Below are 12557 nucleotides of genomic sequence, written 5' to 3' on the forward strand. Positions count from 1 at the left end.
AGGCACCATGCCACATTTATAAAACAAATTAGCAAAGCAGCATATGCTTTCAGACACGTACACCCACACACATCCTGCTGATGTTATAGTTACCAGTCTGTTGCCCAGCCTGATCTACTGGCCAGAGACATCAGGACTGGGGTGGGGGGATTGAGCTAAGTTTTTTCTGTCAGGATTGGTGCTCCATGTTGTAGCAGTACAGAACCCAAAGACTGACAAGAAACCTCATTCTTTATTGGGTTTTTCCCTCAGACAAATTCACGTGTTTCACTTTATCAGGCCTTACTCAATCACTCAGCATTTCAAACAGTCCAACAGTTCCAGCAGTCCTCCTGGGTGTTACCTCATCTGGGTATTGCCTTGCATGCTGATGACCTGAAGAAGCTGGTCTCTTTGGAAAATCCTTATCCATTTTTCACAAAAAGGGGTGCCTGCTTCCAACTTTGAGGTAGTCAATCTGCCTTGTTTTGGTTTGCCCCGAGTCCTGGTCTCCACCTCTGATATTCTAGGTATTGAAGGTCCTTTCATGTCCGTTTTTCTCTCATTCACACACATAGGCACACATAATTGCAGCATGGCAAGAACCAAGAAGGTGTGTTCCAATTTAACATATTACAGAGTGAACAGAGTAATAAAGAATGTATATGTTACCTAGCAAAAAGTATTTGCAAAATAACAACAGAGGGAACAATAAATATAAATCACTATTTTCACAACTTGTGGCCAGTGAGCCATCAGAATCTTCAAAGGCACAGCTCCAAGAGTAGCCTGGAGTATGTGCTCCAGGAAGGACTGGTGGATTTAGTTAGCGTGAGGGTTAAGGGAAAGTCATGTGTTCTCAAAATTAGCTTCCTATTGTCCATACCCTCCTTCCTCATTGCTGCTGTAACTGTCAGTAATGATGCCTCAATGGCTACAGCATTTACAAAATTTTCTTTTGACAAGAAACCCAAACTTTCCTGTATGCTGTTGGCTACATTTTAAATAATGTTAAATTTGGAATGCAATCATTAAATTATAGATTAATTTGTAGATGTAGATTATGATGAATGTGCCAAATGAGTTAGTTCTTTTGTGAGTACCAGTGACTAAAGATTGTTAGCTGACACATAATAGCCTTCCTGCCCACTCTGCTTCACTCATGGTTTTTCATGATTAAATAGCAAAGTTAATCTGTCAGACTTCCTAATGTGCCATCCTTTTGTATAAAGATTCACTTTTATTATACAACACAATGTGACTTGGCATAATGAGTGCATCACAGATTGGTAACCTTCCTTATTAAAATGTCGTGCAAATTTGTGTAATCTGTCATCTGTACGCCTTATGAATAGTAACTTTCTATATAAAGTAGAAGCATTAATAGTTCTGGCTTGCAAAGCACACATGTACACATATGTCTCCATACCTTCCCCACACTCAGTACACACACATAATTCCCTGAAGGGTGTTGTTGTTGTTCAGCTTTGTATGTGCTTGTAAAAGGTACTGATATTTTCTCTGTATGCCAATAAGCTACAATTAGCTGCACAACTGTATTGAGTGTAGTTTGAATAGCCGCAGTTCCATCAAACCCCAACAAATAGAAACTCACATACATGTTGTAGTGTTCATAGCCTTGGTAAACCTGATTTCACTTTAAAAAAAAATACCATGTTGATGGTACTTGGTAATAGAAATTCTGAAGTGGCAAGTTTATTGGCCTTGTTTCAATGCACTGTCCAGAGTGCTTCAAATTTAGAACAGTCTCACAAAAGCTTTGCCATGGGAACAAATGGAAAGGATATGAAGTTCAGTGACAAATTTAGCTTTGTGGTAATTAGACAAGTGACTTGTCAGAAATGCGAATTTAATTTTTGCACCTATTACAGTTTCCTTTGTGAACTCTTGGATTAAATACACAGTATTTCTCATGTAACACTTGGACGACTCTTCTTTAAAATGTCAGTGAACAGATTGCTGGTACTTACTTTTTCTCCCCACAATTTACAGCACCCTGTGGAGGAAACTTGACAGGCTCATCAGGTTTTATTCTTTCACCAAACTTTCCTCATCCCTATCCGCATAGCAGAGACTGTGACTGGAGTATCGCTGTTAATAACGACTATGTTATATCATTAGCATTTATCAGGTAAGCTGTTTTTAGCTACACACACACACACACACACACATTTAGTCATGTTTTCATCATTTCCATTGGTGGCTGCCCAGAGCTTGAGGGCAAAGGCTGATAATATCTAGTGCACATTAAGTAACGAGCAAGACTAACAGTAATTGTAACCTTTGTCAGCACTCTCCTCAGAGACACCTTAGGCTGAATAAGCACAGAGACAAGAACACACACAGAGCTCAATCCTGGAAGGTGCTGAATAAGTCTGTGGGATGCAGAAGGTCCTAAACACCCACTAACCAAACTGGAAGTGGAAGATGCTCAGCATCTTACAGGATCAGTCGTACAGACAGATTCCCTCCTTCACAAGGTCAGGAAGACATCTGCATCATCATCATCAAAAAACAAACGCGCTCATTGTCCGTTGGTGTCCGATGCCTCCCTAACTATTTCCTTCCATCTTTCCCTGTCTAGTGCAGAGTGGCTTAACTTCTGTAGACTAGCTCCATACCACTCTGCTATATCACCTGATCCTTCTCCGTGTGGTCTGCCTCACCTATCTGAACCTTCCATTATGCCTAATACCAGACTTTTGATTCTTTATTCATCTTTCATTCTGCAAATATGCCTGAATAGCTGTAAGTTCCATTGTACAACCTTCTGCATCAGGTTATATTTCAACTGTATCTTTCTATATAATTCTTCATTGGTGACCTGCTTCCATCCTACTCTCAGGATCTTTCTATAACAACTCCTCTCGAACACCAATATCCTTCTCTTTAAATCTTTCATCATCACCCATGTCTCAAACATATACAACATGCTGGTGAATACACACATTTTCAAGATGCTTAACTTCATTCCAAAGCTAATGACTGCTTTTCCAGATTTTCTAGCTGCTATTTCCTTCTTACAGTCTAGATCTATGTCATGTTGCTTCACTGATACATGAATTTCACTATGTTCTCTAGTTCGAACCCTTCTACACTGATCTTTTTTCATATTTCCATATCTCCAAACACCAGTCTGTACCACTTCCCTTTCTCATCTTGCATTCCAATGCATTTCCTTCCTTTTGTATTGTCATTAGTACGGATCTTGTCCATCCCTTAGGTCCCTTCCCTTCTTTCCATGTTATGTTACATAGTCAGTCTATTTCCTGACTCATATTTTCTCTGCCATATTTGATCATCTCTCCCATGAGCCTATCATTTCCAGGGCTCTTGTTGTTCTTTAGTCATTTCACTGTTCTTTATACTCCCTCCTTTGAAATAATGTTCTCACTTTTGATGCTCAGCAAAGCTATCTCTTTCAGTGTTCAATCGGTCTCTCTGAGATACTCAGTTCAGCTGCATTGTACAAATCAGTGCAATATCTTGTCCATCACTGCACAACCTTCTCCTTGCTCGTGAGTATGTTCTCATTCTCATCTTTGATCATCATCTGCTTCAGCCTCCATTTCCTATTAATATTCCAGATCATCTTATACACCTTCCTAGACTTACCCTCACCATAACACCTCTCTGTATCTTCACACTGCTCCTCTAACCATTTTGCCTTATCCTTTCTTGCCACTTTCCTTACCTTGTTGCATACCACTCTATTTTGCTATTCCGCCCTCTTGGAAACATCCCTTCTGATCTTCAGCTCTGTCTTGTCTTGGACCAACGTTAGTGTCGCCTGTGTAATCCACTTCTAATTGAGCTTTTCTTCTTCCAGAACAGTCAGCTCAATTGCCTATTCTATTGCTGTGGTGATCCCTTCAACGCTCTGATCTAGGTCTTTATCTGGGCCCGCATTCCTAATCTTCTCTTTGAGTGCTGCTTTATGTGCTTTCCCTCTTTCGTGTTTGCCTAGCTGTGCCATGCCTCTTCTTTTTTTAAACTGTGTCTTATGCTTTCTCTTCAGTTTCGTCTCAACATTTGCGATTACTAGACTGTCATCCTAATCTATATTCGCTCTTTGGAAAGTTTGGCACTGCTGTACCCCATCTTCTTCTTATCAAGATCATATCTATTATGTTCTTGGACTTCCCATCATATGATTATCATGGCCACTTCCTACAGTCCATTTGTTGGCTCATGTTGCAGATCACCATCTCATGCTCCACAACAAACTCTAGTAGTTTCTTGCCTCTTTCATTTCTTTCTCCATATCCAAACCTTCCCATGACTCTCTCCCAACCTTCGTCATCTGTCCTGACCTTCACATTCCAATCTCCTCCGATGATCAACACATCTCTCTTTGGTATCTCCTCCAGCATCTTTGTCAAGTCTTCATAGAATAGCTTGATCTCTTCCTCTGTACTGTCCGATGTTGGTGCATACACCTTAATGACTGAGATGTTGAATGGTTTTGCTTGAAATCTCCCTACCATCATTCTTGCAGTTTGTGTCCTAACAATGCTCCTCCAGCTCTTTTGCAAAGAAGGAATCCAATTCCTGCCTCATGCTTCTTTTCATTCCCTGACCAAATTACTTTGCAACTGCACATCTCTCCCACTGGTGTCCAACACACCTCCACCAGTCCAAGTACATCATACTGGTATCTCTCCATCTCCTTTTGAGGCAGCTGTAACTTTCCAAGGGCCCACAGTGTTCAGACGTTCCACATTCCATTTGATAGTATATGTGTTAGTTGTAATTTGCTTTCAGTAGCCAATGTATTGACTGATCCCTGATTGCTTGGTTGATGCCATGGACCTTGTTTATCCAGGCAATATCCAAGCTGGCATCTTTTATCAGTTAGTCATTGTGGCTTCAGATTTCATTCATATTGTTGTTTCACAGTCAGCGCATCTATGTTCATCTGACCAACCCTCCTGTTCTATCCAGGCTTCGGACTGGTATGGAACCCATAGAGGCTTCATGGCAGAGTTTTGAGGAAGACAGAATAGGCTAATTTGTGGGGCTCTCCCAAGCTGAAAGGAAGGGCTTTCATGACTGGCATGCTGTTAGTTCTATGGTTTTCACAGATGTGCATCTGAGATTTAAGCAACATATTAAAAAATAGTAATTGGATATGGCTTCAATAGCCCATACCATTACATAAATACATGCCTCATACCCTCAGGGGGGTAGTTGTATTAGTTTGTAGCTTCACAAAAAATGAGCATGTAGCATCTTATAGACTAACAAATTAAAATTTTTAGTCTTTAAGGTGCTACGGGATTGCTTGTTTTATATGGCTCATGAAAGTAATATTTTCTTGGGTATTAAATTCTCTTTGTTAAATCCCTCTATCATAATTTAGGACATAATACTTCTTCAGAGAATTCACAGAGAGAATTTTGCTGTTTACACAGTATTACAACCATAAAACAAAATCACTTTTTAAGGAAAAGTATTTATTTGGAGTTGATGTTTATTATTGTTGTATGATTCTGAAAGACCCCACTTGAGTTTTAAGATCCATTGTATCAGGAATTGTGCAAACATAGGGGAGAAACCTTTCCCTGTTTTTAGGTCATATTATAAATTTTGTTGTCTAGTGATATTTTTAATATTTGCTTTCCTCTGAACTACTGTTAAAAATCATGTATGACTCAATAATAAAATATGCAAATTAAATAGATATTTTTGAGATACCAAGTGCTATGGTAATGTAGCACTTTGGAATATGTTAATAAGGTGCTGTCGTGAATATGCAGCACCTCATTAGCATAATGGCAGCTGCGTGTGCTTCGAAACTTCTGGTTTTGAAATGCATGCTGCCCATGTAGCCAGGGGCCTTTTGAAACATCCCCGATTTTGAAAGCCCCTTCTTCCCATATGGTTTTGGGCAGAAGGAGCTTTTGAAATCAGAGGGTCCTTTTGAAAGGCTCCCCTGGCTATAGAGGTGCTGTGCATTTTGAAACTGGCAGTTTCAAAGCACGAGCAGCCACTATTATGCTAATGAGGCACTGCATATTCATGGTAGCACCTCCTTAAGATATTCTGAAGTGCCACATTTCCATAGCCCCTCTGACAGGATGGGCTAATGTGGCCACAGCCCTAGTCTAACCTCCTGTGTAGCACAGGCCGTAGAACTTCCCCAAATACTTTAAAAATGTTCAGAACTCACCCAAACAGTAGAAAGAGGAAGAAAAGGTTAAGTAGCAGATCGTTCCAGCCATGCTGGTTTTAGCTAGAATGAAGTCCCGCTGAAATGGTGGGTGGTTATTAACAAAAGAGTAACTCCTCTGGAACCTGATGATTCGAAAGGGCCCAGGAGTTCAGGCCACTGCCACCACTATTGTGGCAGCAGCAGTGGCCCAAATCCTGGGTACTTTAAATTGCTGCCAGAACTCTGTGCAGCATGCTCCTGGTGATGCTGAAGGGCTGGTGAGGGCAAGCTAGTTCCCCAGACCCATGCCTTCTGCCTAAGCCCTTGCACCTTGTGGGAGCATGGAGCTGGTCCCTCTCACCTTGCTAAGGAGTCTGGTAGTTCCCTCAGCCCCCTGCCAGACTTCTACAAATGCAGTAGGGTCACCAGGGGGTTGAGCACTCACAATACTGGAAAGTTTAGTTTCCAGGTAAGCATGTAAACTCTGTGACTAACATGTCAAAGTATCTTAACAGATACCTCACCAGGATGTAACATGATGGGCAGCCTGAAAATTAAAAAAATTTGCTCAACTCTAAAATAAATAATTTCACTTTTTTTCACACATCATGGTACTATTTTTCTGTGAGATTGAAACACTCAGTTTAGAAATATTTACATTAACAGTTGCTGTCTAGAATGAGATCTGCATGGGTGTAATTACTTCATCTTTTATAATTAATAATCCTCACAGATCATTACTATAGAGAGATTTTACCCTACTGAGAAATACTGCTGGTAAGCACTCAGTTGAACTGATTAGAGTTAGGATATCATGCAAAGAATATTCTAGCTAATATTAATTTTCTTTTTAATGGTTTATAGTTTCAGTATAGAACCGAATTATGACTTCCTGTATATCTATGATGGACCAGACAGCAATAGTCCACTGATTGGGAGTTTTCAAGACAGCAAGTTGCCTGAGAGGATAGAAAGCAGCTCAAACAATATGCACTTGGCTTTTCGGAGTGATGGATCTGTTAGCTTTACTGGTTTTCATCTGGAATATAAAGGTAAATGCCACAAGTGTTCTTTTTTGTTGTAGTTTTTTTTTTTTTGGAGAGGGGAAGAAGTGTCTAGGTTTTGGTTTTTGTTTATTCTTTCATGTTGTATTCTAAGTGTCACAAACGTGAACAGCATTTGATAAAAATATTTTGCCTTTTGAATTTACAGATTTACAGTAAAATGTACAATTTGTGGTATGAATATAGAATATAAAATTGTTCTGTTACAATTGTTTATTTCTCTTATTCTGGGAATGACTACATCCATACCCACACTATAATGTGCAATCTGTCGCAACAGGAATTTTATTTTACATGTAAATAATGAGCGTGCCATTTTTATAAAACATGAATTTTGGAATAATAGTGTACAAAGTACAAACATATTGGTACAGTAATAGAATTTAATTTGACAGTGCTAATATACATGTGCCAGTTTTTTTTCCAACAAGAAAAGCAAGAGGAACTTTGGGCAACCAATCTCTTTAAAGTATGTTGATGAGACACAATAGATGCTGTAAGTTTTAAAATGTTAAATTTGTTAGGTCAATGATCTAAGGACTACAAAGACATTTTGCAATAGACTTACGTGCTGGTCCATATTAAATCTGTATGAATTAGGTCTTAACACTGTAGACAATAAAGTAGATCTTTACATATTTATTATAGGCAGTATTACTTTCAAAGGAATGTTCCTTCCTTATAATGAGAAATAATTCTCACTGTAAGAAAACTCCAAAATATGTACTTACCCACTAGAGTACAGTGAATCATTATTAATTTAGATCATACAAATTTTAATCTCATTATGCCACTTCTTTGGTGATCTGGGTGATTAAAAATAAAATGTTTCAGCTGTGAACGAGAAAAGCATGCCACATTGTCAAACCTTAGAGAAGCCCTTCTCTGCAAAGATTTGGTTCCCTGAGAATGTCTTGGCCTATGGGAGGACTGTTCTCTGGGGCCCAATCTCTCCTTCAACTATGGAGTAGTTTCCACAATAAATGCATGGTAAATCCAAAAGCAATAATTTTCTTTAATTTTCCCATATCAAATTTCTGGTCAAATTTCCCATACTGGACATTCATCAGGCTGCTGTGTTTGGCTCCCAAAACTAAATTCATGTTTTTCCCCCTTTTCATCAGAATAAATAATATACACTGTTTTTTTCTTGTGACTCCAAGATTACTCCCTGGCAAAGGAATCTTGTCTGGTACCACTTTTGGAAATGGGACCATATAGTCGAGCTGCCCAGGTGCCAAGATTAGTGCTGATCCTCTCCAAACTCCAAGAAGCTTGAGCACTCTGTTCTCAGAGCTCCCCAATCTGGATAATCCGGTTTACCCCTTTAGGATCATGTGATAGTGGAAGCAAGCAATGTTAAAACTTTGCAGAAGAATTTCTACCCATCAGTCTTTACTTTATACAATACAATAGACTTACAGATTGGGAGAAACACAAACAAACAACCCTATGTTATTCCCTATCTAAGTTTCCATGCTACTCTTGAATGTCCACTGGGATTATGGGTCAATGTTCTTTCTGGGTTCCAGGGCCCTTCTCCTGGACCTTATTCCTTCAGCTCATGGCTTTAGCCATGGAATATGGAGTTTTCTCTTTGACCCCTGTATCTTTGGTTGCTCTGACTGTCAGAATGTTCCTCCTGTTCAGGAAGCATTACTCTTTGTCTCCTGAATCTCCCAGCATCTGAGTTTTAAATGCCTGGTATCTTTGTTCCCTTTCTGGAAATTTTCCATTCCTCCAGTCTCCATCCATAAATAATTGAGGCATCCTTGAAAGAGCAATTACAGGTATGCTCCTTAGCATAGTGAATGCCTTGTCAGAGTACAGTCCTTAAATTTTAATAACTCATTTTTGATTGTGCAGTAGCTCCTTCAAGATAACGTGTGATATGGGACTAGATTCCTTTTAAATTCCCATGGCTGTTTCACTTAGAGAATAAGATTAAAGCTATACATAGAGTTCATAATATCAAACAAAATTCAGAACTTGCATGTAGACAGGTTCTCCAAGCCATCACACTATAGCTCTGAAAGAACATTCTTGTTCACGAACAGGAAATGGGCATCATGTTAGAGTCCACCAGAAGCACTAAGGCATTATGTGTAGAAGTGGGGGTGATAAGGCAATGCAGAGGCATGGGCCCTCAAGCAAATCTTCTGAGTCTCTTGAGTTCTCATTAGTGACACTGTTGTTCAATGGATACAGGACAATAACTTTAAAACTATGCAATGGTAATTACCATTCCTTGTATCATAGAATCACAGAAAGCTAGGACTGGAAGGGGCCTTGAGAAGTTATCGAGTCCAGCCCCCTGCCCTCATGGCAGGACCAAGTACTGTCTAGACCATCCGTGATAGACATTTATCTAACCTGTTCTTAAATATCTCCAGAGAAGGAGATTCCACAACTTCCCTAGGCAATTTATTCCAGTGTTTGACTACGCTGACAGTTAGGAACTTTTTCCTAAAGTCCAACCTAAACCCCCCTTGCTGCAGTTTAAGCCCATTGCTTCTTGTTCTATCCTCAGAGGCCAAGAAGAACAAGTTTTCTCCCTCCTCCTTATGACACGCTTTTGATACCTGAAAACCGCTATCATGTCCCCCCTTAATCTTCTTTTTTTCCAAACTAAACAAGCCCAATTGTTTCAGCCTTTCTTCATATGTTATGTTCTCTAGACGTTTGATTATTCTTGTTGCTCCTTTCTGGACTCTTTCCTATTTCTCTACATCTTTCTTGAAATGCGGTGCCCAGAACTGGACACAATACTTCAACTGAGGCCTAACCAGCACAGAGCAGAGCGGAAGAATGACTTCTCACGTCTTGTTCACAACACACCTGTTAATTCATCCCAGAATCATGTTTACTTTTCTTGCAACAGCATCACACTGTGGACTCATATGTAACTTGTGGTCCATTATAACCCCTAGATCCCTTTCTGACATATTCTTTCCTAGACAGTCACTTCCCATTCTGTATTTGTGAAACTCATTGTTCCTTCCTAAGTGGAGCACTTTGTATTTGTCTTTATTAAACTTCATCCTGTTTACTTCAGACCATTTCTCCAATTTCTCCAGATCATTTTGAATTTTGACCCTATCCTCCAAAGCAGTTGCAACCCCTCCTAGCTTGGTATCATCTGCAAACTTCATAAACGTACTGTCTATGCCAATATCTAAATCATTGATGAAGATATTGAACAGAACTGGTCCTAACACAGACCCCTGCAGAACCCCACTTGTTATACCTTTCCAGCAGGATTGAGAACCATTAATAACTACTCTCTGAGTATGGTTATCTAGCCAGTTTTGCACCCACCTTATAATAGCCCCATCTAAGTTGTATTTGCCTAGTTTATTGATAAGAATATCATGCGAGACCGTACTCAGTCTATAGTTTTGACAAAAAATTAGGCCCATAAAATTGTCTAAATTTGAAAATAAATGAAATATGAATGTATATTAACTCAGTTTTTATACCTATCAACATGTATTTTTATAAGTTTTTTTTCTCCCTCTGAGATAGTCCAAGCTCTCTATGCCTGACCTGATTTCTAGCCAAAATCTTGTTAACTATGTCACTCTCTGTTGTCATGGAATTGATTGTGAAGTTTTGAATTCCACATTAAGATGTCACAAAAATACACTTCCCTTGCCTGCCTGAGAGGAAAATACATCTTATACCTAATTATCCTTTGATAATTTTGTAAAACAAATGTAAATTGTACTGAAAAAGTCAGCCCAAGATCAGAAACGTACAAGTTATATAGTTTCCGATCAAAGCAAGGTGTGTGGACTCCTGGGACTTTGTGTGGCAAATTAATTGGTGTGTTTCTTCTCCCAAATAAAACATGAAAAGTCATCATTGAAGACTGTAACCTCCCTGTAATACTGAACAGGGTATACTCTGGACAGTTAGGTGCATATCCTCAGTTCTCCAATCTGGGGGCCTTTTTCACTACTTTGCTCTGAGAAAAATCATTCTTGGCCTGTTCAAACACCACCACCAGCATGTAAATTACTTTCAACTATACAGTAAAAGCTGCAGCCAGCCAGGCTGTCACCCTTGAATTGTACAGCAGAGTGACCACCAGCAAATTCCCATGTCCAGACTTTCACCCAGAAGTGTGTGTCTTGTTCTGCCCAAGCACCCTTCCAGACAATACAGGCTCATATAAATTATATCTTTTTTAATGGAATATTATGTACACAAACCTTGTTGTCTCAAATGAAGTTCATGGAACGCTCCAGTTCAAACACACTAGTTACATAAAACAAAAACAAGTTTATAAACTACAGAATGAGTGATTTTAAATTATTAAATGTAATGAGGCATAAAAGTCAGAATTGTTTACAAAGAAGTAAAAGGTAAAACACAAACTAAGAACTAACGTAAGCTAGGTGAATTCAAAGCAAAATATCTCTCCCACCAAATGCTTTTTCAGACTTACTGGTTGGATGTCTTTCACCCAAGACATTTCCCTCAGTCCAGCAACCTTTGCTTTGTCCTTCAGGCATTGTGGATGGCATGGACAAAAAGAAATGAGGGAGTGTGGTGATTTTGAGCATCTGTTCCTCACGTTTATATTCATTTTTCCTGTTTCAGAAACAAATCGAGGTGAAGGATATGCTACAGCAGTGTGCACTGGGTTAAACATCTTATACAATACAGTGTTATGACTTTTACATATACATTTCACCAAGCAATGGTATTCAGCAGATTAGGAGTTTTCACACAATACCTCACAAGGCATATTTTGACCAAAACTGATCATAGATTTGTAGAATGATGGAAACCAGGGTACAGATTGTCTCTCTTCCCTCATTCTGCTTTTGCATCCAGGGTCATGTGATTTTGACATTAAAAAGCCTGGATTTTAGTCCTAGCTTTACCATTAATTTGTTGTGTGATGTTGGAAAAAGACTAATTTTCTTTGTGGATATGTCTACACAGCAGCCTTGTTTCAAAATAATTCTGTTCAGGAAGAACTATCCCAGAATAGCTTATTTCAAAATAATGCTGTTACACACAAAACTGCATTTCAAAATAGCACTTAACTATTTCAAAATACAACATCTACAACATAAAGCCTATTTCAAAATAGAGCTATTGGATACACTATGGATTATTTCAAAATAGGCTCCATTTCTTGTCTTAACACCACCTAGTTTCAATATGGGCACTATTCCTCATAGAATGAAGTTTATCAATTTCAAAATAAGCCAACTGCTATTTCAAAATTATTTTGAAATAGAAATGTTGTGTAGAAGCAAGCGCAGTTATTTTGAAATAATGGCTTTGCCTCAGAATTTGTCATCTGTAAATATTATAGCCATTGC

The 12557-nt window shown here is 39.0% G+C and overlaps 1 protein-coding gene across 3 annotated transcripts in view; it reads left to right on the top strand.

The window, feature by feature from the left end:
* CSMD3 (CUB and Sushi multiple domains 3) overlaps positions 1 to 12557 on the top strand; it is a 1166921-nt gene that overhangs the window by 842353 nt on the left and 312011 nt on the right. For all 3 annotated transcript variants that reach the window (XM_074985642.1, XM_074985643.1, XM_074985644.1), the window contains 2 exons: positions 1993 to 2131; positions 7019 to 7206. In XM_074985642.1, coding sequence (XP_074841743.1) covers positions 1993 to 2131; positions 7019 to 7206 — 327 coding nt within the window. The remainder of the gene's footprint in view (positions 1 to 1992; positions 2132 to 7018; positions 7207 to 12557) is intronic.

The sequence above is a fragment of the Carettochelys insculpta genome, chromosome 2 (genome assembly GCF_033958435.1).
Source record: "Carettochelys insculpta isolate YL-2023 chromosome 2, ASM3395843v1, whole genome shotgun sequence".
Classification (NCBI taxonomy): domain Eukaryota; kingdom Metazoa; phylum Chordata; order Testudines; family Carettochelyidae; genus Carettochelys; species Carettochelys insculpta.